General features: G+C 40.4%; 1 protein-coding gene across 3 annotated transcripts in view; it reads left to right on the top strand.

Moving 5' to 3' along the window:
- STAC (SH3 and cysteine rich domain) overlaps nt 1-20,896 on the top strand; it is a 149,232-nt gene that overhangs the window by 104,445 nt on the left and 23,891 nt on the right. For all 3 annotated transcript variants that reach the window (XM_032359278.1, XM_032359210.1, XM_032359354.1), the window contains exons 6-8: nt 2,264-2,342; nt 12,855-12,919; nt 14,740-14,828. In XM_032359278.1, the coding sequence (XP_032215169.1) occupies nt 2,264-2,342; nt 12,855-12,919; nt 14,740-14,828 (233 nt within the window). The remainder of the gene's footprint in view (nt 1-2,263; nt 2,343-12,854; nt 12,920-14,739; nt 14,829-20,896) is intronic.

Genomic DNA, 20,896 nt, shown 5'->3' with positions numbered 1-20,896 from the left:
CCCTCTCTCCCTGTGTCTCTCTCCATCAAATAAATAAATAAAATCTTTTTTTAAAAAAATGTGATCCTCTTCGGAGGCCCCCTAAATTCCTCTTCCAAAGAGATGGGGGCCAACCAGATGAAGGCTGGGCATCTGGCCGTTTGATAGACGCAATCAGGGGTATGCTGATAAATGTTTAACTACCAACTGGGGCTGGACCCTGATATGCAGCATTTGCCAATTTCTATGGTGTAAATAGTCCCACGCAGGCCTGTTTCACTCTCCCATTATGAAGGCCATCAAAGCTCTCACCAGCCCGCATGAGCCCTTCCAGCACACTGCTGGAAGAAGCTCAGACACATGAGCTCTGAAGAAAGCACCCGAGGTTCAAACCCCAGTTCTGGCACTTAGTGGCCATGGAACCTCAAGAAGGACTACTGATTTTTCCCTGGGCTCCACATTCGTCACTGAAAAGTATGCCTGTCACAGGATTACTGTGAAGAATAAACAGATACATATATGGTACATAAAACAGCACATGATAAATGATCAGGAACCATCAGCCATTTAGAGTAATGATGTTATTTCTGTAACTGAAGCAGAAGAATGGCTGTGGCTTATCCTATTAAACGAAAAGAAAAGGCAGAGTAAGAATTACGTAAGTAATTGTGCAGCCGGGGAAACGACATTTAACTCATACCTAGGTCATGCGCCCCTCGATGCTGCATCTTGTTCTCTATAGTCAATACAAGTCTTCCTCAACTTGTAATGGGGTTACATCCTAATAAACTCATTGTAAGTTCAAACTATCCGAAGTCAAAAATGCGTTTGCTACTGCTGACCTCGAAAACATCGTAGCTCAGCCTGGCCTAACTCAAATGTGCTCAGAACACTTGCATTCCCCTACGATTGGGCACAATCATCTAGCAAAAAGCCTATTTGATAACAAAGTGTTGACTCTCTCATGTCATTGATTGAAACTGTGCTGAAAGTGACAAACAATGGCTTCGTGGACGCTGCCTTCGTGATCGTGGGACTGACCCAGAGCCCCGGGTGCTGCTCAGCATCCTCTGGGGATAAACTCCCATGTAACTCCAGCCCGGAAAAAGATCCAAACGCAAAATTCGATGTAGCTTCTACTAATGTGTTTTGTAAAGTCAAAAAAATTTAAAAAAAAATCAGAAGGGGACCATCTATATTTATTTATTTTTTTATTGTGTTATGTTAGTCACCATACAGTACATCATTAGTTTTCAATGCAAGGTTCCAAGATTCATCGTTTATGTACAACACACAGTGCTCCATGCAATACGTACCCTCCTTAATATCCACCAACAGGCTCTCCCCATCCCCTCACCCCCCTCCCCTCTAAAACCCTCAGTTTGTTTCTCAGAGTCCACAGTCTCTCATGGTTTGTCTCCCCTTCTGATTTCCCCCAATTCGCTTTTCCTTTCCTTTACCTTGTACCAGTTAGAATGGCAAAGATTAACAAGACAGAAAACAACAAATGATGGAGGGGATATGGAAAAAGAGGAACCCTCTTATACCGTTGGTGGGAATGCAAGCTGGTGCAGCCACTTTGGAAAGCAGTGCGGAGGTTCCTCAAAAAATTAAAAATAGAGGTACCCTATGACCCATCAATTGCATTACTGGGTATTTACCCTAAAGATACAGATGTAGTGAAAAGAAGGGCCATCTGTACCCCAATGTTCATAGCAGCAATGGCCATAGTCGCCAAACTGTAGAAAGAACCAAGATGCCCTTCAACAGATGAATGGTTAAAGAGGATACGGTCCATATATACAATGGAATATTACACAGCCATCAGAAAGGATGAATACCCAACTTTTGCATCAACATGGATGGGACTGGAGGAGATTATGCTTAGGGACCATCTATATTTAAAACTTACCTCTAAAAGAGCTCTAGTGTCAGTGAGAATTTGACATGACAGGGTACGGGCATGAATTCTGATTTCTCTCTGTTGTGTGTCCCTGGGCGTCTAGAAATTCATTCTACACTCACTGAGTGCCGCTCATGCGCCCCTTGCTGCCCCCTGAGCCTGCAGACAGACACACCGGAAGGGAGCCACCGCCCCCATGAGGGAACACACAGCCTCTCTGAAGTGAGCCAGACCACAGCATGATTGGGTTCCTCAGACAGTGTCAGACAAATTCTAGCTTAATTCTACTGACATTGAATTCTACTGACATTGAATTTCTCTGCTCAGTTGGCCCACTGAAAGGGTTTTGCTCATTTCATGTCGCTCCCTCTTTTTTCTAAGACTTCAGATCTTGTGGAGGTTCCTGAAGAAGTTGATGGGCCAGGAGGAGGATATGACCCACGGAAACGCAGCAACAGTGGTGAGTGCATGAGCCTGGAAGCAGGCATCACCCCAGCAGGGATGTGAAAGGCCTTGCCCCGCCCGGTCCGCAGCCAGGGAGAGTTGACTTCTAGTTCTTTTCTTTCTGTCCTATCTCTGGAATTCATTCTGAGCAAATGTACAGTATTCTCGAGGGAAACTAGGCCTAATTCCTGGTGGATCTCCCTGATTTGACTGCAAAATTCCCTGAGTTCTCACCCCTTTATGGACTTGGCTACACTGGGGTCTAGGAGTCACTTCTGGACCTTTTTGTCAATACATCATTTCCCTCACTGACCTACATTAGATTAGCAAACCGTTCTGGAAAGAAGCCACTCCCCACGACAGCTGAAGTACCCCAGAGCAGGTGGGTGGTGGTAAGTAGGGGCCTCCCGCAGGGCTCCTCCCCAGCACGGATAACTGACACTCAAAAACTGATCTGTATGATGGAGCCAAACACTCTTTCCTAATGTTATTTAATTTTCTCATAGCTTAGGCCCTTGCTACGATAATTTCTAGAATTTTTATTGAATGCTTACTACATGCTGTTGCTTGCTAACGTTAAGAAAGAACAGCCTCTTAAACCAGAGTTTAAAGACACAACCAACCCCTTATGGAGGAACCTTGCCAAGCCTCTCTGACATCAGCAACTACTTAACCACACTCATTTATGCAAACGGTATTTATGAAGTATTTACTATGAACAGCAAAATGATACAAGTCACTAGGCTGTCCTCAGGTCCGCTCATAACCTAGCCAAGTTGTGGGTTCTGATTCAAGTTGCTGACCTGGTCTGAATGTGTTCTCCTGGCAGAAGTTATCCCTGCATCGGAGGTGTGAGGATGTGGCACGTTGGGTAGATTTTCCACTCAACTGGTCACCTCTGCCCTTCCAGACTGGAAGCAGAAGTTCTGCATTCAGTACCCCAGAGCTGCTTTCACAGCAACTGTCTTATGAGGTATCTCTTCCATTTCCTTAGCTCTAGGAGCTCATTTATGTGTCTTCTCTAGTTAGGGCAGTGTCTCTGTGATTCCGCATGAGAATCCTCTGTGATTCTCCTTCCTAAATAAGCATCAGTGTTCACCAGGGCCCCCCCTTGAGAAGCCCACTCACATCTGCTAGAGCGCACTGTTAGGCAAAGGATTCTTTGGCATCATCTGGGGAAAGCTGCACTTTCAGATCAATGCAAACATTCACTGAGCACTTAGCAGTGCCATTAGACGAATTAGAGTGCTGGCTGCCAGGGGAACCTCACAGCAGGGCGGTAATGCCACAGGGCCCCCCAGCCCATGTCTGTCTAGCCCTACAGATACGTTAACTGAGTTTGGTCAGAATTCATCAGCATCTGAACACAAACTTATCAGACATGGGTGTTCAACCAGACCTTCATGTTAACACTTCAAGCGTGGTTGTCTGTGCAGTCCTCTGAGTCTGCCTTCTGCCTTCTGCCTGCACCCTTCCCTTCACCCAACTGCTGATGGTAGGCTCATGACTACCTGCAGGGATACATTTGGTCCTCAGCCCCTCCTTGCTCTGGAGGCTGACCACTGGGCTTCCCTCGGTGGTCACATGGCCTCAAAGCAGTGACCTTGATCTCCCGGCATCCATCTCTTCATCTCTGAAATGAAGGATGTGATCATACTGAATCCATAAGGTGTTGTTATCATTCAGTGAAATAATGAATGTAAAGGCTCTCCGTACACTGATGACTCTGAAACTTCAGCCCCCTTTGCTGCCTCCAGACTCCTGCCGCCCACTGGACGTGGCGATCTGAATGGGGAGTAGACTTCGTGAAGGTAACAGACCTAAACTAGATTCTTGACTTGCTCACCCACCGACCCACCCGCCACAACCTGCTCTTCCCCCATTGTCCCTGCTCAGTAAATAGGAGCTCTGTTCTGTTAGTCAGTCTTACTCCAGGTCAGAACTTTTGGTATCAGACTTGACTCCCCCTTCTTCTCATGTCTTGTAAATCTTACTTTCTGCTCTTCAAAATCATTCCCAGCATGTGCCCACCACTCATCTCCCTGCCTCAGGCATCCTGACCAGCAGTTTTGGTGCTCTTGCTCACCTCTTCCTCAGTAGCTAAAGTCTCTGTTTGTCTTGGAGATTTCTTTATGCAAAAAGTGGTCTTCAATAAGTTTTTATAATGTGAAGGAGCTATATTAGGGAATCATCAAAGTGAAGCACGTTTCCTTCTAATAAACCCATCATGAGGTCATCAGGTGTCAGAGGCACAACCCAGAGCCTCCCCATTCTCAAGTGTGGCCCATGGACAAGCATCCTGGACATCCCAAGAGAAGTTGTTAGAAATGAAAAACCTCAGGCCTTTCCAGAACTGCAGAAGCAGTGTTTTCATATTAATCTTATTAAAGTTCAAGAAACAGGATGAGAAGTCATCTAGTCCAACTCCCTCCCTTCCAATACACACAACACATACACACACCCACAGACACATATGTATGGATAAGGAAACTGAGGCACGGAGTAATACACTCAAAGACACAAAGTTGAATATTTGCTATTTCTTTTATGTTAAGAGGCATTTTTAGAGCCTAATTCAAAGAAATCTGTTGAAAGAACTTCACAAGCAATAAACCTCTATAAAGCTTTGGGGATCTATTAACTATTCCTTTGATCAGCAATAGCTTTCTTTACAATGCACCCTTGGAAGCTGGAGGGATTAATTATACAGCAGTTTGCTTCAAAACATGTTCTTGTGATTGGACTTAATCCCCTGTCCATGCAATTTGGGAAACAACGCAGAGAAAACACTCTGCTTTTGTGTCCAGGCTCCCACTGGTCTCCCCACAGTCATGGCATGGAGGGTCCTAGCCTTTCAGAAGTAGCACTTGGCTTCCAGTCACAAGCTGTTCTGCCTGACATGTTTCGTTTATGTTCTAAAAATTACACAGTGCATACAGGTGTTATTTCTACCAGCTAGGTGTCAGGTCAAAATCCTTGAGGAAAATTTCCAAAGTCTCCTTGGAAGAGGATACAAGTCGTACTCCTTTCTTTCTTACCAAGTGTACACTCTCTGTTTTCTCTCTCATGAAAGATGCTGGGCTGCTCTGTCTGTTTCTGGTTGTTGTTTTCAACACTATTTGTGGATGCATCAGAAACTTAGAGGGAAGAGTTGTTGGTCTTCATCTTTGACCAGAAACTCCACTTGAAACTATGTGGTGAGCAAAGGGAGAAGTAAAAGCTAGGTTGCCTATTGCAGCTTAAAATGCCAAATAATGACGTTATTGGCTGCCTTCAATAATTGCATTTCAGTATGACTCTATGTGATTATAACTTTCCTGGAAGAGAAGCAGAGGGAAAAGAACATAAGTAAGACAAATTCCTAGAAATTTTCTTCAAAAAGAACTGGGTTAATCACATCCACTGGAGAATATTTTGAAGCCCAATGATACCTTACTTTTCATTGAAGCAAAGAAATTTTGCCCAGAAAGGAAAAAGGAAGCTAGGATTTGGAAAATTTTAACATGCACTGATTTTATATCTCACATTTTGATTTGTCACCCAGAAAATGAAGCAAATATTTTAATGTCTTCTTCAACAGATACCCTAATATCTAGATGTCTCATATCTAAAGCAAGTAAAGGTCTTTTTAAAAGCATAGAGGACTCTCTTTCCTTAGAGAAGTTTTTTTTTCCACTTTAGCACACCTAAAATTGCTGGGGAAAAGAATTAAAAAAAAAAAAAAAAACCTCCAGTTAATGCATGGCTGAGCTGGAAGCAAAATAAGACAATTCCTTGGGGTCTAGAAATGACAATAAAGCATGAATCCAGAGACATAAGCAGGTGAGGGCCATTGTTTATTCTGCACATCACTGGGGCCTCAGATGGGAAGAATAAGCCCCAGGTATGGTCAGTAGAGAGCAAGACCTGGCAAGCAGGCATAGTAATAGGTACAATGAGAGGCCCTTTGGGAAAAAGCTGATACCCCAAAAGGCACCTTTAGTGGCACTAGGAAAAATGAATGTCCTGCAGCGAAATTTAGTAAAGAAAAATGTTATATTGGCCTTAACTCAAGTGGGGAAGAAAAGAAAGAAATGAAATAGGAGCAGAGAGGAAGGAAAAGAAAAAGCAAAGGAGGGAAGAAACTCTTCTTACTTGGATTTAGGGCCTGAATTCATACTACCTCTGTGGACAAAGTAAAATAATATAAAATTTTAGATGAATTTATTTAAAGTGGACTTGTTGGATAAATGCATAGGCATTTGCCAGAAGTAATACAAATGGCCTCTGGAGAAAGAGAATTTAAACCCAGACCTCAGAAGTTTCCACAAATTAACTTTCCAAGGACATGAACTAAACATTGAAATAAGCCAAATAAACAAGAAAATGAGCTAGCTAATGTGTAAGAGTTAGTCAAAGCCCACCTATTTTATGATCAGACTTTAGAAACTGTATACGTTAGAATTATCAAATAAAGAAATATCTAATTGTATAGTTAGATATATTTAAAGATACAAAAAATGGACTAGAACATATAACAAAAGAGTAAGACACTATCAAAGTTGAACAGGCAAATTTTAAGAAAACCAAACAGAACTTTTAGAAATTAAAAAAAGAAGAAGAGGGGTGCCTGGATGGCTCAGTCCTTAAGCATCTGCCTTCAGTTCAGGTCAAGATCCCAGGGTCCTGGGATTAAGCCCCACATCAGGGTCCCTGCTCAACAGGAAGCCTGCTCTCAAACTCCCCCTGTTTGTGTTCCTTTTCTTGTTGTGTGTGTCTCTCTCTCAATAAACAAATAAAACCTTAAAAAAAAAGAAGAAGAAGAAATTTGATTGTTGGATTTAATAGCATATTGGATATAGCTGAAGAGAGAATTAGTGGTATGGAATACACAGGCAAAGAATTTTCTTACAGTAAAGCCAGGGAGACAAAGCAAAAGAATTCATGACAGTGAAAGAGACACAGAAGATGAGCAGGAAAGTCCAGCCTGCATCTAAATGACACTTAAAAGGTACATAATGAGAGAATGGGGGAGAGATAATATTCAAGAAGATAGTGGCTAATATGTTTCAAGATTGATTAAAGACACCATTCCTCAAATTCAGAAATTTATACTTAGACCCATCTTTGCAAAACTGCAGTTACAAATGTTAAATGCAAAACGAAAGACAGATTACCTGCAGAAGAATGAAAACTAGAAAGACAACTCTTTCTTGTAAGTGACAAGAGAACCAAGTAACAGTAGAACAATACGTTCAGTAATCAAAAAGAAAAGCAACTCTTAAAATAGAACTGTAAATGGAGCAAAAACAAAACTTTCAAGAACATATATTCAGACAAACACTGTGTCTACAGTGCAGTGAAGAAAGAGCCACTCAAGAAATTTTGAAAGGATGTAGTTCAGAGAGGAAAGTATGACCTCCAAGGAAGCACCAAGAAGCAAGGAATGAAGCACAAAGAAAGAACCAAGTGAACATTGACTACATAAAAAGATAACAATGTCAGAAAAAAGTTGTTAATGAAACACTAACTGAAATACTGGATATTTAAGAAAGAAATGGACATTTAAAGGTTCTCATACTAATTGGAAGGAAATTAAAGATATTCTTTCACTTTAGATTTTATTAAGTTAACTATACCTCATAAAATTTTTAGAATAGCCATTAGAAGATTAAAAAATAGATTTAACCTTATAACTTTAAAGGAAGAAAGGAGAAAGAGTACAGAAGGAGAAAAAAAAGCATGGGAAATATGAGATAAATAGAAAATAAAAAATAAAATGCTAGAAGAGAATCTCAATTTATAAGTAATCAAAATTAATATAAATCAACTAAGCCCTCGATAAAAGAGTTTTACACACTGGATTATTTATGACTACTTATAACAATCTAAAACATAAAGATATAGAAAGTTTAAAAGTAAAAATATACATATAATTTAAAAGGCAAAAGAAAGATTGTATAGCTGTATTAAAGTATGAAAAATGGACATTAAGATCAGAAAAGCATTACTAGAGAAAAAAACATCACTACATGACCATGTCCACATCAACAAAAGATATGAATCCTAAACTTGTGTTTACTTATTATATAGCCTCAAAGCGACAGGAACTCAAGGAGCAATTGATAGAAGTATTAGGGAAATTGACATACCCCTTCATAGTGAGAGGTTTTTAACATACCTCTGAAGTCATTAGAAAGCAAATGCATAAAAAGATTCAGGATTTAGAGGATTTGAGGACACATTTGACAATCCTAGTCTAATTGACTTAAAAAGAACACTCCATCTAACAAATGGAGAATTCACATTCTTTTAAAGGACACAGAACAATTTAAAAAACTTATCACTTGCTAGACCATAAATCAAGCTTCATAAATTTTCACAGAATTAATATTCTAGAGAATGTACCTTTCTGACTATAATGCAAATAAGACAGAAACCAGTCATCAAAAGATAGAGGAGAACCCATCATTTTGGAAATTAAAACATGCACTGAGAAAGCACATGTGTCAAAAAAGAATATAATGAGAATTGGAATATACTTAAAATAAGTCATAATGAAAACACTACATATCAAAATTTGTGGGGTATAGCTAAATTGTGACTAGAATATTTTGCTTTAAAAGTATTCTATGGGCACCTGGCTGGTTTAGTTGGTTGAGCATCTGACTTTGGCTGGGGTCACGTCTTGGTATGCCACATCAGGCTCCCCACTGAGCCAGGAGTCTGCTTCTCTGTCTTCCTCTGCCCCTCCCTCTGCTCCTCCGTGTGTGCTCTCTCTCAAATAAATAATCAAACCTTTAAAAAAATAAATAAAACTATTCTATTAAAAAATAAAAAGGCTGAAATTCATAACCTAAGCATCATATTTGAGAAATCAGAAAAGAGAAATAGAATAAGCCCCCAAAAAGCAATAGGAAGGCAATAAAAAGATAAGAGCAGAAATTATCAAATGACTAAGATAGGTCAATCAATCCTAAGAATGGTTCTTAAAAGAAGGATTGCCTGGACAGCTCAGTTGGTTAAGCCTCTGACTCTTGGTTTTCAGGGTCCTGAGACTGAGCCCCATGTCAAGTTCTGCACTCAGTGCAGAGTCTGCTTAAAGATTCCCTACCCTTCTGCTCTCCCCTGCTCACATGAGTATGCTTTCTTTCTCTCTCATAAATAAATCTTTATTTTAAAAGAAAGAAAGAAAGAAAGAAAGAAAGAAAGAAAGAAAGAAAGAAAGAAAGAAAACTCAAAATCACCAAGAATTTTTTTTTTTTTTTGAGAGAGAGAGAGGGCATGAGCAGGGAGAGAGAGAGTCTTAAGCAGGCTCCACACCCAGCCCAGAGGCCCATGGAGGGGCTCAGTCTCATGACTCTGAGATCAAGACCCTAGCTGAATTCAAGAGTCGAGTCACGTAAGCAATTGAGCCACCCAGGCACCCCTACAATTACTAACAATATTTTTAAGCATAAATGAGATGAAGCAAAAGGTAATAATGAAAAAGGATGACTTTAACAGCGATTGAAAGAAAATAAAAGAATCCCATGACCAACTTCATGCCAATAAATTTTAAAACTTTTTTTTGAATGGGCACATACCATGAAAAGTATCAACGATCAAAACCTGACTCAAGAAGAAATAAAAAATCTGAGAATTTGAATTTGCTTCTAATCATGATAGAAACTGAATCAAGTATCTCAAATTCTGCAAGGCGAAAATGCAGACAACTTTATGAGTAAACTCAACCAAACATTTAAGGAATGAAAAATTTCCAGATTATGTAAGCTCTTTTAGGAAATTGAAAAAGTTGCAGGGAAGAAGGGCTGCTACATTCTCTAACTTAGTTTATGAGGCTAGTCTAATGCTGACCTCAAAATCAATTGAAGGCACCTTAAGAAAGGAAAAATCACTGGCTAGTTTCCGTCCTGAACATGGATGCAGAAATCTGAAACAGAATGTTAGTATACTGAATCTGATAATTTTTTAAAGATTTTATTTATTTGAGAGAAAGAGAGTAAGAGAGAGAGAGAGCGCACACAAGCTGGGGTAGAGGCAGAGGAAGAAGCAGATGTCCCACTGAGGCAGGAGCCTGATGTGGGGCTCCATCCCAGAACTCTGAGATCATGTCTTCAGCCAAAAGCAGAAGCCACCCGAGCACTCCCAATAATTATTTTTTAAAGTAATGCATAATTACCAAGTTAGATTTACTTCAGGGATACAAATTTGTGTTTGTGTTAGATAAGCAAGTAACACAACTTTTACATTATTTTCTTCTTGAAGAAGAAAAACCAAATAACCATCTCATTGGAAAACGAAGTTGTGGACATGGTCCTCACAGGACTACAAAGTGAAGGAGAAAGAATATGAAAAAGGAAAAGAAGAAAGTCCTTTGTGGATGTGGCAGAAACTAAAGATTCATTTGCTTCCGTAACATTAGAAAATATGTCTCCACGATGGATATATTCTTTGAGTACTTGTCCTGGGTGATATCAGCAACCTGATTATTTTTAATAAAACAAATTTAAAGCACCAAACAGAAAAAGTATATGATACATCTGTAGTAAAATAGTTACCTTTCTTTATTCTTTTCCCTTCAAGTCAAAGTCTAAGAAATAGCCCTTAGGAATAGGTTTTTAAATCTTTTTTTTTTTTTTTTTTTTTTTTTTTGCAGTGTTCTGCTTTCAGTCTAATAGTTAAAAGTATATTTGGGGTCACTTCAAATAATGGTAAACAAACAATGGTAAACAAAACAAAAAATGGTAAACATTTTGGCTAATGGATATTCAATAAAAAGCTTAAAATATTGTGAAACTGCAAAATTGTGAAATCAGTTCAAACTGATATGTAGCCTATGAATTCTCCCTTTTAAACTCCAATCAAGAATTTTCTAGGAACATTCTCTGCATTTTTCCTGCAGATATTCAATATTCTTTTAGAAGTATCCAGTTTTATTCTTATGGGATCAAATATTTACACCAAGCTCTTAGGGAATCACATAATACCAATGAAGAGTATTGTTGGCTTCCACTCAGTTCAAATTGGTAAGGCGAGTATCCAGATATTGAGGCAGACAAGGTCCATAGGATCATTTTCCACTTACCTACAAACCAGAGCTCCTCCAATGACTGCATATTTATGCCTAGGCTTCCAAGGAATCATGGAATTTCATGCACAGGCTCTGGAACTATAAACTGTGGAGAATAGATGTTTACTAAGCATCAGTACGTTTACAGAGGCTCTTGCTCTGAACCATGTTTTTTGCATCCCATTTATTGGGGTCATTTTAAGGATAGTGGAGATGTCAGTGCAGTAACTGATACAGGTTATAGAGTTTTCTGTGGAGTGTTTCTCCTCCTTTACTGATACTTCCTTACAATCTGAAGGGAGACCAAAGGGAACAAGAAAGCAGCAATGCGCTCTTTTTAAACGTCAAGTCATCTAACTGGTAGGTTAATTTAGACACCAAAACTCTATTGTACAAACTTGGAAACACTTGCCACCTTTTTGTTTGAGGCAGATATATGTGGTGAGAATAAGGCTGTCTCGTTGGTCCCTGGGTAAAGGCGGCTGATGAAACAAGTTAAGGCAGAGCCCCCCTGCAATACCCACCAGGGATCTTCCCCAGCCATGCATCTGGATGGTGAAAATCCCTGCCCATTTGAGGAAGCTTTGTTTTTTATTTGAGACCACAGGGTGGCTACTTAAATGCAAAAGGAAGAGAATTACATATTTCAAAACCCAACTAAATGAAAAGCCATTATTTGTTTTCTATTCTGAGTAATAGTCCTAATGCATTGATGATAAGAGATGGAGGAAATATTTTGAAGTTCAAAATTGGTGGCATCTAGGTGACTCAGTTGAGTGTCTCACTCAGTTTGGGCTCAGGTCATGACCTGAGGGCAGTGAGATCAAGCCCCAAATGGGGCTCTGTGCTCAGCCGGGAGTCTCCTTGAGATTCTTTTTCCCTCTTCCTCTGCCCTTTCCCCCATTTCTCCAATACACAAATCTTTAAAAAAAAAAAAAAAAAAGAAAGAAAGAAAGAAAGAAAGAAAGAGAAAAAAAAAAGCTAAAGCTTTAATGTACAAAATATAATATAGATACCAAGAAACTGAAATCAAAATATTGAAAATAGATAAAAGAATTTGGTATTTAGAAATGGTCATTCAAATGCAATTAGGCCATACCTCACCCACCGTTCCCTTAACAAATGATCTGATACATTCAACAGATAAATAACATTGTTTCAAAGATGAATGAAACGCTTTGCCAAATAAGGCTTATTTGTGAACACAACTGCCAAATATTCAGGAGGCATGCTCCCTGGAGGCATGGGCACGGGTGTGGACACGCAGAGAAGGTAGAGCGAAATGCCACTTGGGAGGCAGGAAAAGCCTCACGTGGAAGATGACATGAAAGCTGTGTAACTAAGATGAGGAAAAGGCAGTGAGGAAGAAAGTAGAAGCTATGGGACAGGGAAAACATAAAGCCACATCTTCTAGGCATGATTCAAAAACGTGGTGACTGGATTCATAAAGCCCCTGCTTTTTCTTGTCTCCCTCAGTGTTTACTTATCCAGAAAATGGCACTGACGATTCCAGACACCAAGCAAAGAACATAAACCAGCAGGTATTTATCACTGTTAACTTTTAAAAATTGCTTTATCAGCAAAACACAAATTTATTCAGAGACAGCAGAAAATGTCAATGCAGGACAAGTACACTATGGCAAAACCATAGACAATCCCACCAAACAAAGCAGGGAAAGGCTGTTTGTAGCGACAAGGCGGGAGTTGGGGGAGAATGCTATAAACAAAAAGTCCATTGGAGGAAACTAGGAACACTAAATATGGAGGCTTTTCATTGGCTGAGCTGAGATTGTCTCTTATTGGCTGAGCTGTTGGCTTCCCTCTTCCTGCTGGGACAGTAAAGTAGTAGTTACATAGTATCCGCAGCAAGGTCCCTGTCTTTCTGCTGGGTCTAAGCTGACTACGAGTTACAGCCAATAATAGCTCCCCCAGCCCAACCCCCTGATTCCATTTTAGTGAGAATTCCCTGTATTTATATTCATAGATGTCACAGAAGATAGACCAGGCATGGTCCCTAGATCCCATTACAGATCACTACCTAAGTGGGTTATGAAATTTAGTTAGTAGGTCCCAGAACAGAATAGGGTGTAGAATAGAACAGAAAAGAACAATGTAGCATAAATGTGTGGTAGCATAGGTAGCGTAAAACCATGCATCACAGTGCATCAAAGGTAAAAAGGATGTGTATTGTGTTGTATACTTTTTGCTACCATTGTATATGTTATATACAAATTGATGCATAGTGTAAGGTGTGTACATTACATAATTACATAACAATTATGACCATATTTTATAGTATATAAATATATATTTTATGCTCACTTATATATAATACTATATAATTATATCTATATAATTAGAACAGGATAGACTAGGACAGAAGTATGTAACTTAAGGTACTTGAGCTTTGGATAGAAGAGTGAATCAAAGTTGTGTACAACTTTTGTTTATGTCTTATATAGTATGTGTTTATCATGTCATGTATTTAAATATATTATACAATTCTGTATGTCATATAATTTTATATACACATATATAACATAATGATATGTATATGTTATGTATGTTTTATTGTATTATATAATAGTAATATGCAGTTGTATTTTGTATGTTATGTAATTTGTGTTCATTATGTATTACAAAGTGAAAACATTTATATAACATTGACATATATTTGTATAATAATGATAGGTAATATTTACATAACACTTATAAGACTCTTGGATAATCTATAAAGTAGGGACAACAATTGGGGGCTGTTGTGAGTATGCCAATGCATGCAACATAATGCCTGGCACACACAGTAAGTTATCAAAAATGGTAGCCTTTATTACCATTATTGCAAGGTTTCTTGGTCAGGAGATGGTGATTCTTTGATACAAACTAAATCAGTCTGATGTCAAACACTATGCTTCTGTCACAACATGCATGAAGTAATTGCTCTTGATTATACCAGAATCCCTTTGATAGGGTAGGTACCAAATTTTAGGCTGATTAAAAAGTCAATTTTAGGAAATGAAAGCTGTTGACTACTATTCATATGTCCCTATTTCTATAGTGTGAATATTCCCATTCTTGGGGCCAAGCCTGTCACCTTTCATGAACAACTGTAGCAAAGAAAAAGTTGATTTGAAGACATTTGTAGTTATTTCTAACAGATTTACACACTATTGGTTTCGGTTTCTAATGAAATCAAACTTAGCTTAGAAATTTAAAATAAACCTATGGTTGAAACAAAGCCTGAATAATAGTTTGATATTTTAACACTCACAGTCCTTACACTAGAATTACATTGCATTCACTTACTTATTTTCTGTTTTCCTCCTTCCTTCTCTCATTTTTCTATTATTTTCTCTTTCAGGGATCTCTTTCCAAAGAGCCATTACAGATGAACACCTATGTTGCCTTGTACAAATTTGTACCACAGGAGAATGAAGATTTGGAAATGAGGTAAAAAAAAAAAAAATTTTTAGAAAAAAAGAAAGAAAATTTAAAGTCAGTGTTTTTCATGTGAAAAAAAAAAATTCCATTAGTGCCACATCCTAATGCCTTGGAGCAGTGACTGTCACACTGCTCCAAGTGTGACATAAAAGAATATACAATGAACTCTTCACCCTGTGATATTTTTGAGGGTGAAATGAACAATGTTCTTAAGCAGTGAGCCAGCATCCAGTGACCTCTGGGGCTGGTTAGCAGAAAGATTATTGGATCCTGTCCCTGCAGTTTCTGATCCTGCAGGTCTGGGGGCGGGGTTAGAAAATTTGCATTTCTAACTGGTCAGCAGGTGCTTCTGATGCTGCTGATCGGGACCCCGCTTTAAGAAGCACAGTTTTACCCCATCAGCAGCAGAACTGCCAATGGGTGTTTGCGTGCAGCATGAGCGTCAAATGTTCTTGGCATCTTGCGGGGTCTAATAGGGAATCAAACTGAATGTCTTGATTTTTTTTATTTTAGATAGATTGGTTGGCTGATTGATTGATTGATTGATTGATTTGACAGAGAGCTAGAGAGACAGCCCAAGTAGGCAGAGTGGCAGGCAGAGGGAGAGGGAGAAGCAGGCTCTCCACTGATTATGGAGCCCGACTCGGGACTCAGTCCCAGGACCCTGGGATCATGACCTGAGCTGAAGGCAGCCACTTAACCGATTGAGCCACCCAGGTGCCCCAAAATCATTGTCTCTAGTGGCCAAACTGACACAGGTTAAAAGATCAAACTAAAACCACTTGTTTATCCTGGCAGCTTCCCCTTGCTGCACACCCTGAGCTGTGCTTTTGTTTCAGGATCCATCCCACTTCATAGTACCTGAAATACGGGGAAGGATAAGGTGAGCTTTGGGACCCTCATGCAATCCAGGGAAGCTGGAGTCCGTGCTGAGTTCACATGCTGCTTGTTGTGTGACCTTAAGCAATGTATAAACATTTCATTGCTCTGATTTCCTTACTTATAAAAGAATAACAATGACCTCTTCACCCTGTGATATTTTTGAGGGTGAAATGAACAATGTTCTTAAAGCATATAGCACAGTTCCTCGTCATTATAAACACTCAGTAATTGACAGTTATTACAATTTTTATAACGTGGTGTTCACTGACCTATCTCAGAGAAAATGCTTTATTTCTTTCCTCCATGTATTGACCCTAAAACATAGGAGTTTGGTGTTTTTTTGACCCTAGAACAGGATAGAAGGGGTTGCTTTTCTAGTCATATGTTCCCTCAGAGATCAGTTCTTTCCTCTTCTGAAGAGAACAGAGAGATAAAACTATTGAAATGCCAGAGCATTAGGGATTTAGCCTCCATTTTGAGGTGGACTCCACTTGTCTGTCATGGAGGTCAGGCCACCAGTTGCTATTCACTCCCTTAACATGGCTTCTGGAAGGTGTCGTCTCTCCACCCTGGAGCTCTTTGGACTTCTCCTTCTCAGACTGTGCCATTTCCCAGGCATGATCCCTGTCCTGCTTGCCTGAGCTGGTTTCCCATTTATTTCACTTTACACAAAGCCCCATAAAAGGAAAGAGCTACCAAAAAGTCTCCAGTTAGCCCCCCTTTCCCAGGTTCCCTGTGCCATGAGGTCAAGCCCAGCAGTCTGGCTGCCCTTCATCCAACAAGACTCCATAGCCGCTGTGTGTATCCTGCCAGAGTCTGGCTCATACCCAAGGCCAACTTGGTTTCAGTATTCAATTGCCATCTTCTTCCAAGAGATTCTTGGGCCTTTCCAGAGCAGAGTTCAGGGCCTGAATCCTGGCGCCTGGGATCTGTTCAGACAAGGAGGCTCTTGTAATCTGAGTTGTCTCCATCGTTGAGCTGGACTCTCCATGCTGAACTATAAACAGACCCAATAGTCTGGCATCCGTGCAGCAGGAGGTGAAGGCATTTACGAAGTGAAGCTCTGTTCTCTCAGAGATAGAACCAGCCCTAGAGTCAGAGCCTGCCTGGGAGTCATGGCTGGAAGGCTGCATGCCCAAAGAAATGTGGACAAAATTGCATCCTTCCTGAGACCATCATTTGGATATCTATACTTTAAACTGGAACAGCTTCCCTGTGTGGCAGTCCCACCATTTTATACCGGAAGATTGTTCTGAAGTCAGCAGATGAAAGGAACAATTCCAAAGAATGATAGGATATTATTAGGGTACTAAGGAGTGATGTCTAGCTGCCTGGTGTGGTGGTCATAAATTTTTGTGCTTATTTTAGACAGTTGCAGGTCATTAAAAGTCAAGTTGTCTGGTCACGAATCAAACATTTACAGTCTGCTCTGAGGCAAACAGGACTATTCATTCCCAGGAGTGAAATGCCTGCATTACATAGACTGCAAAATTGGAGTGATAAATCATAGTTTTTCCTTTTTTTTTTCTTTTTTCCTTTTTTTCTTTTTTTCTCTTTTTCTTTTTTTCTTTTTGCCAAGAGATTGTATGTTCCCAGTTTAAAAGCCGGGCACTTGATTTAAAATGTGTAAAGCAATTCTTTGGGGATTTGATACAATTCCTTGAATGAACTGATGCTTTGTGAATTATCCTTTCCTCCTCATACCATAAGGTAGAAAAAAATTCCTTTTAACAAAATATCATTCTTATCCACCTACATTCTTATCCAGGGGAGCACACGGGTATTGTCCTCAGAGCAGAGGACAAATGAGGTGAGGGCACAGGGAATGTTTGGAGTGTAAGCTTGAGGGCAAAGATGTCCCAATCAGTGAAGCCAACAGCTGTAACTCAGAGCGGCTAAATCATTGCTTCAGCAAACATCAATTATGTATCTGCTCAGGAGCAAGGAAAGCTTTTCAGCCAACAGCTAACAGTCCAGACCTGTCTACTGACCTCCACAGAGCTCAACTCAGGTTTCGCTTCCTCGATGCACCCTTTCCTGATCCCCCCAATCTGGGTGCAAGTCCTCTTTTATCTCCTTTCATGACACCGTATTTCTTTCCTTTAAAGCACTTACCTCAAGTTGTGTTTATATATTTTTGGAATTATTTGGTGAACCTCCATTTCTCCTATAAAATCCATGAGAACAAATATGTCATTGCTAGCCTGTCTAGCATAGGACAGTTCTTGAAACACAATGATGCTCAATGAATAGGTGATGAGGAAATGGAGAGTATCGTGGAGATGAAGTGAACTAATGTTGTGCCTGACGTGCACAATGTGGGAATGTCAAGTACATGATAATATCCCGGGAATGATAAAAGGGGAAGCAAACGAAGCTCAGAGGGCTTAGCCCAGACCTCTTTCCTGGAGGAGATGGGCCTTGATCCCATGATGAATATCATTTGTCAAGAAGAAAAAGTAGAAAAGGAGATCAAAGGGTTTCCGATGGTTGGGAAGAAGCCCTGGTAAGCCCTTACTGAGCACTCACGGTTGAGAGGTGGAAGAGTAGGCCTCAAAAAGGAACCTCTGGAGCACTGCCCTCTCAGTCTTAGGGCAGTGAGTCTGCCTCTTAGAAGTCCCACGGTCCTATCATTGGTCTCTAAATGCTGTCTATAGACAGAGGCTTTCATGAAATCATCCACTACCTCCCCAGGTTGCTGGAGCTCTCATGATAGTAGCTCTGTCCATCCAGCATGAGCTTGAGAACCAGACAGAGCAAGGAGGCAGGGCGGAAAAGCACTGTTGGGGAGTCACAGAGACGGAGTCTGTTTTCCGGTGTGATCCTTCCCAGCTGCATCTATTTCAGCCAATGTTGCAATCTCTCGGGGGCCGGTGGGGGTGGGGATAGTTTTCTCCTTCCTAGGGAGACTGAGTATTAAACCAGATGATGTAACTAAAAGGTGGAATATCTTGCCCAGTACAAAGCGAGGTGCACAGTGTATTTTAGATCCCTTCTTAATTTGCCTCTTTTCACAATATGCCTTATTTCCAAGTCCTCTGGATCCCATCAACACTACCCTAAGGATATAATAGTTGAAAAAAAACACAATGTCTCTCTCTGGCCTTTGCGCATGTTCAGTAGGACTTCATCTAATTTGTCCAGTCAAAAGGAGACTGTGAGACCCTTCCCCTCATCTTCTGAGTCCATGTTGCAGTTGCTGACTTACAGATACGATATTTTACCCCTGACATGAAAGACATGGTGCCAACATGCACAGGATCCCTGGACTATCACTGACCACTCAAGGTCTGATAACATCAAAGAGCACCCCATTCCTCCGTCTGAGTGTAATGAGCTTGTATAGTAGATAAACTTCTGAAATTACGGTCTTAAACAGCTTCCACCAATGACACTTGCTATCAAATTTTTTAAGAGCTTTGTAAATTACACTTTACGGATGGCCAGCTTAATACATGAGCCAAGCTTTTTGAAATGCCACTTGAAATACAAACCACTATCATCAGCACTGACACTGTTACGGTATATGCTACCTTGTGAGGGCATATAGTGTGTATCCTAGTGGGTGAGTATATGCATGTGAGACATTTAATATGCTCATACACGCCCACGTGCTCACAGTGAGATACACACACACATTCATATGCCCATGCACACTCAGATACATGTTCATTCACACACACATAGTTAGCAAGAGCTTGGTAGCACATGCTTAGCTTTTCTCCTTCCACATTTACAGTGTAACCAGTCCCATTATCCTTGCCAATTTGGGGTTTGAAATCTGCAAAATAGTCTTAGAGCCGTTGCTTAGTATTCACACCAACACGCCTTTTAAAAATCACTAAGAATAGGGGCACCTTAGTGGCTTGGTGTGTTGAACGTCCGGCTCTTGGTTTCGACTCAGGTCATGATTTCAGGGTCGTAGGATGGAACCCATATAGGGTCTACACTCAGCACAATCTGCTTGTCCCTCTCGCTCCCCCTCTGCCCCTCCACAGCCCCACACACACCTGTGTGTGCATGCACTTGCTCTCTCACTTTCTCTCTCAAATAAAGAAAATATCTTTTAGAAAGTAAAAATAAAAGTCAATAAGAGTAATTTTAATGGCTTTGCCATGCTGGTATATCTTGTAAATAAGCAGCAGATGTAAATAACTGCAAGTAAACACAAACCCATAAAACACCTTAGGGGCTCTGAAATAAAGAATGGGGAGTGAATAAAAGACTGATGTGTTCAGATGCATATTCCAGTGACCATTTAATGCCTATTCCAAAGAATCCATCTTGCCTTCCCACATCTAAGTCATTTTCATTTTTATTAGTTCTCCCCAAACAAATTTATATGATAATGGCCATGTTTCATAAGGGGGAAAGAAAAAGGAAAAAAGAAAAAAGCTTAGGAGCCAGGAGAGGGAAAGAGGAAACTGCTTTTCCAATGTTATTAAATTCTAAGATACAGATTAATCTCCACTTCAGTGTGTGCCTGAACACCAAAACTAGGGGGCTTCAAAGAAAACTGTATTTTCTTTTATAATCCCAAATAAGGATTTAGGTTCTTGACTAGTCAGCCTCTTTCTTGGAAGCAGCAAGTCTCGGATTTTTCCGTGGTTGAGTCTGAATGAAACCAGGCAACCATTCGTCTCATTAGCTAATATTCACGAGAACCTCTGGAGATGGGATGGCCTGAATTCATCTCTTTCTGATTTTTTTCAAAGCAGCACTTGAATTCGAGTTAAAACTGATTTTAACCCTTCTATGGCTGTTCTTACAATTTGTTTCATCTCTTCACTGCTCACCACGTGGTGAATGAGCATTGACTGGCTGCTGTGTGAAGTTTGCAGGCCCTGCCCTCAAAGAGCACAAGTGGTCCTCAGGCTGGAGGGATTGGCGTGCAGAAGAGTAGACAAGAAAGCATGCTCCAATGTGAGATCTTGTGAGAAAGAAGGCAATTCAGGACACTGCCACACCACCTCCAGGCAACATCAAAGCAGCCACAGGAGGCCAGGGAAGGCTTTGCTAGGAGGCAGCATCATAACCAAGCCAAGTTTCCCAGCAAGAGGGGACCAGGGTGCCTGTGCAGTTTGCTTAGTGAGCTGTCATTCTCTCTTTCCAGTAAGGAAAGGATAAGGAAGAATGGGTTCAATGGCAGAATATGAGAACAACGTTAAGAGGTAGGAGATGGGGGGCAAATGCCA

This window comes from Mustela erminea, chromosome 1 (assembly GCF_009829155.1).
Source record: "Mustela erminea isolate mMusErm1 chromosome 1, mMusErm1.Pri, whole genome shotgun sequence".
Classification (NCBI taxonomy): Eukaryota; Metazoa; Chordata; class Mammalia; order Carnivora; family Mustelidae; genus Mustela; species Mustela erminea.
The sequence above is the reverse complement of the archived record's forward strand: the minus strand, read 5'-3'. Positions and strand labels throughout refer to the sequence as shown.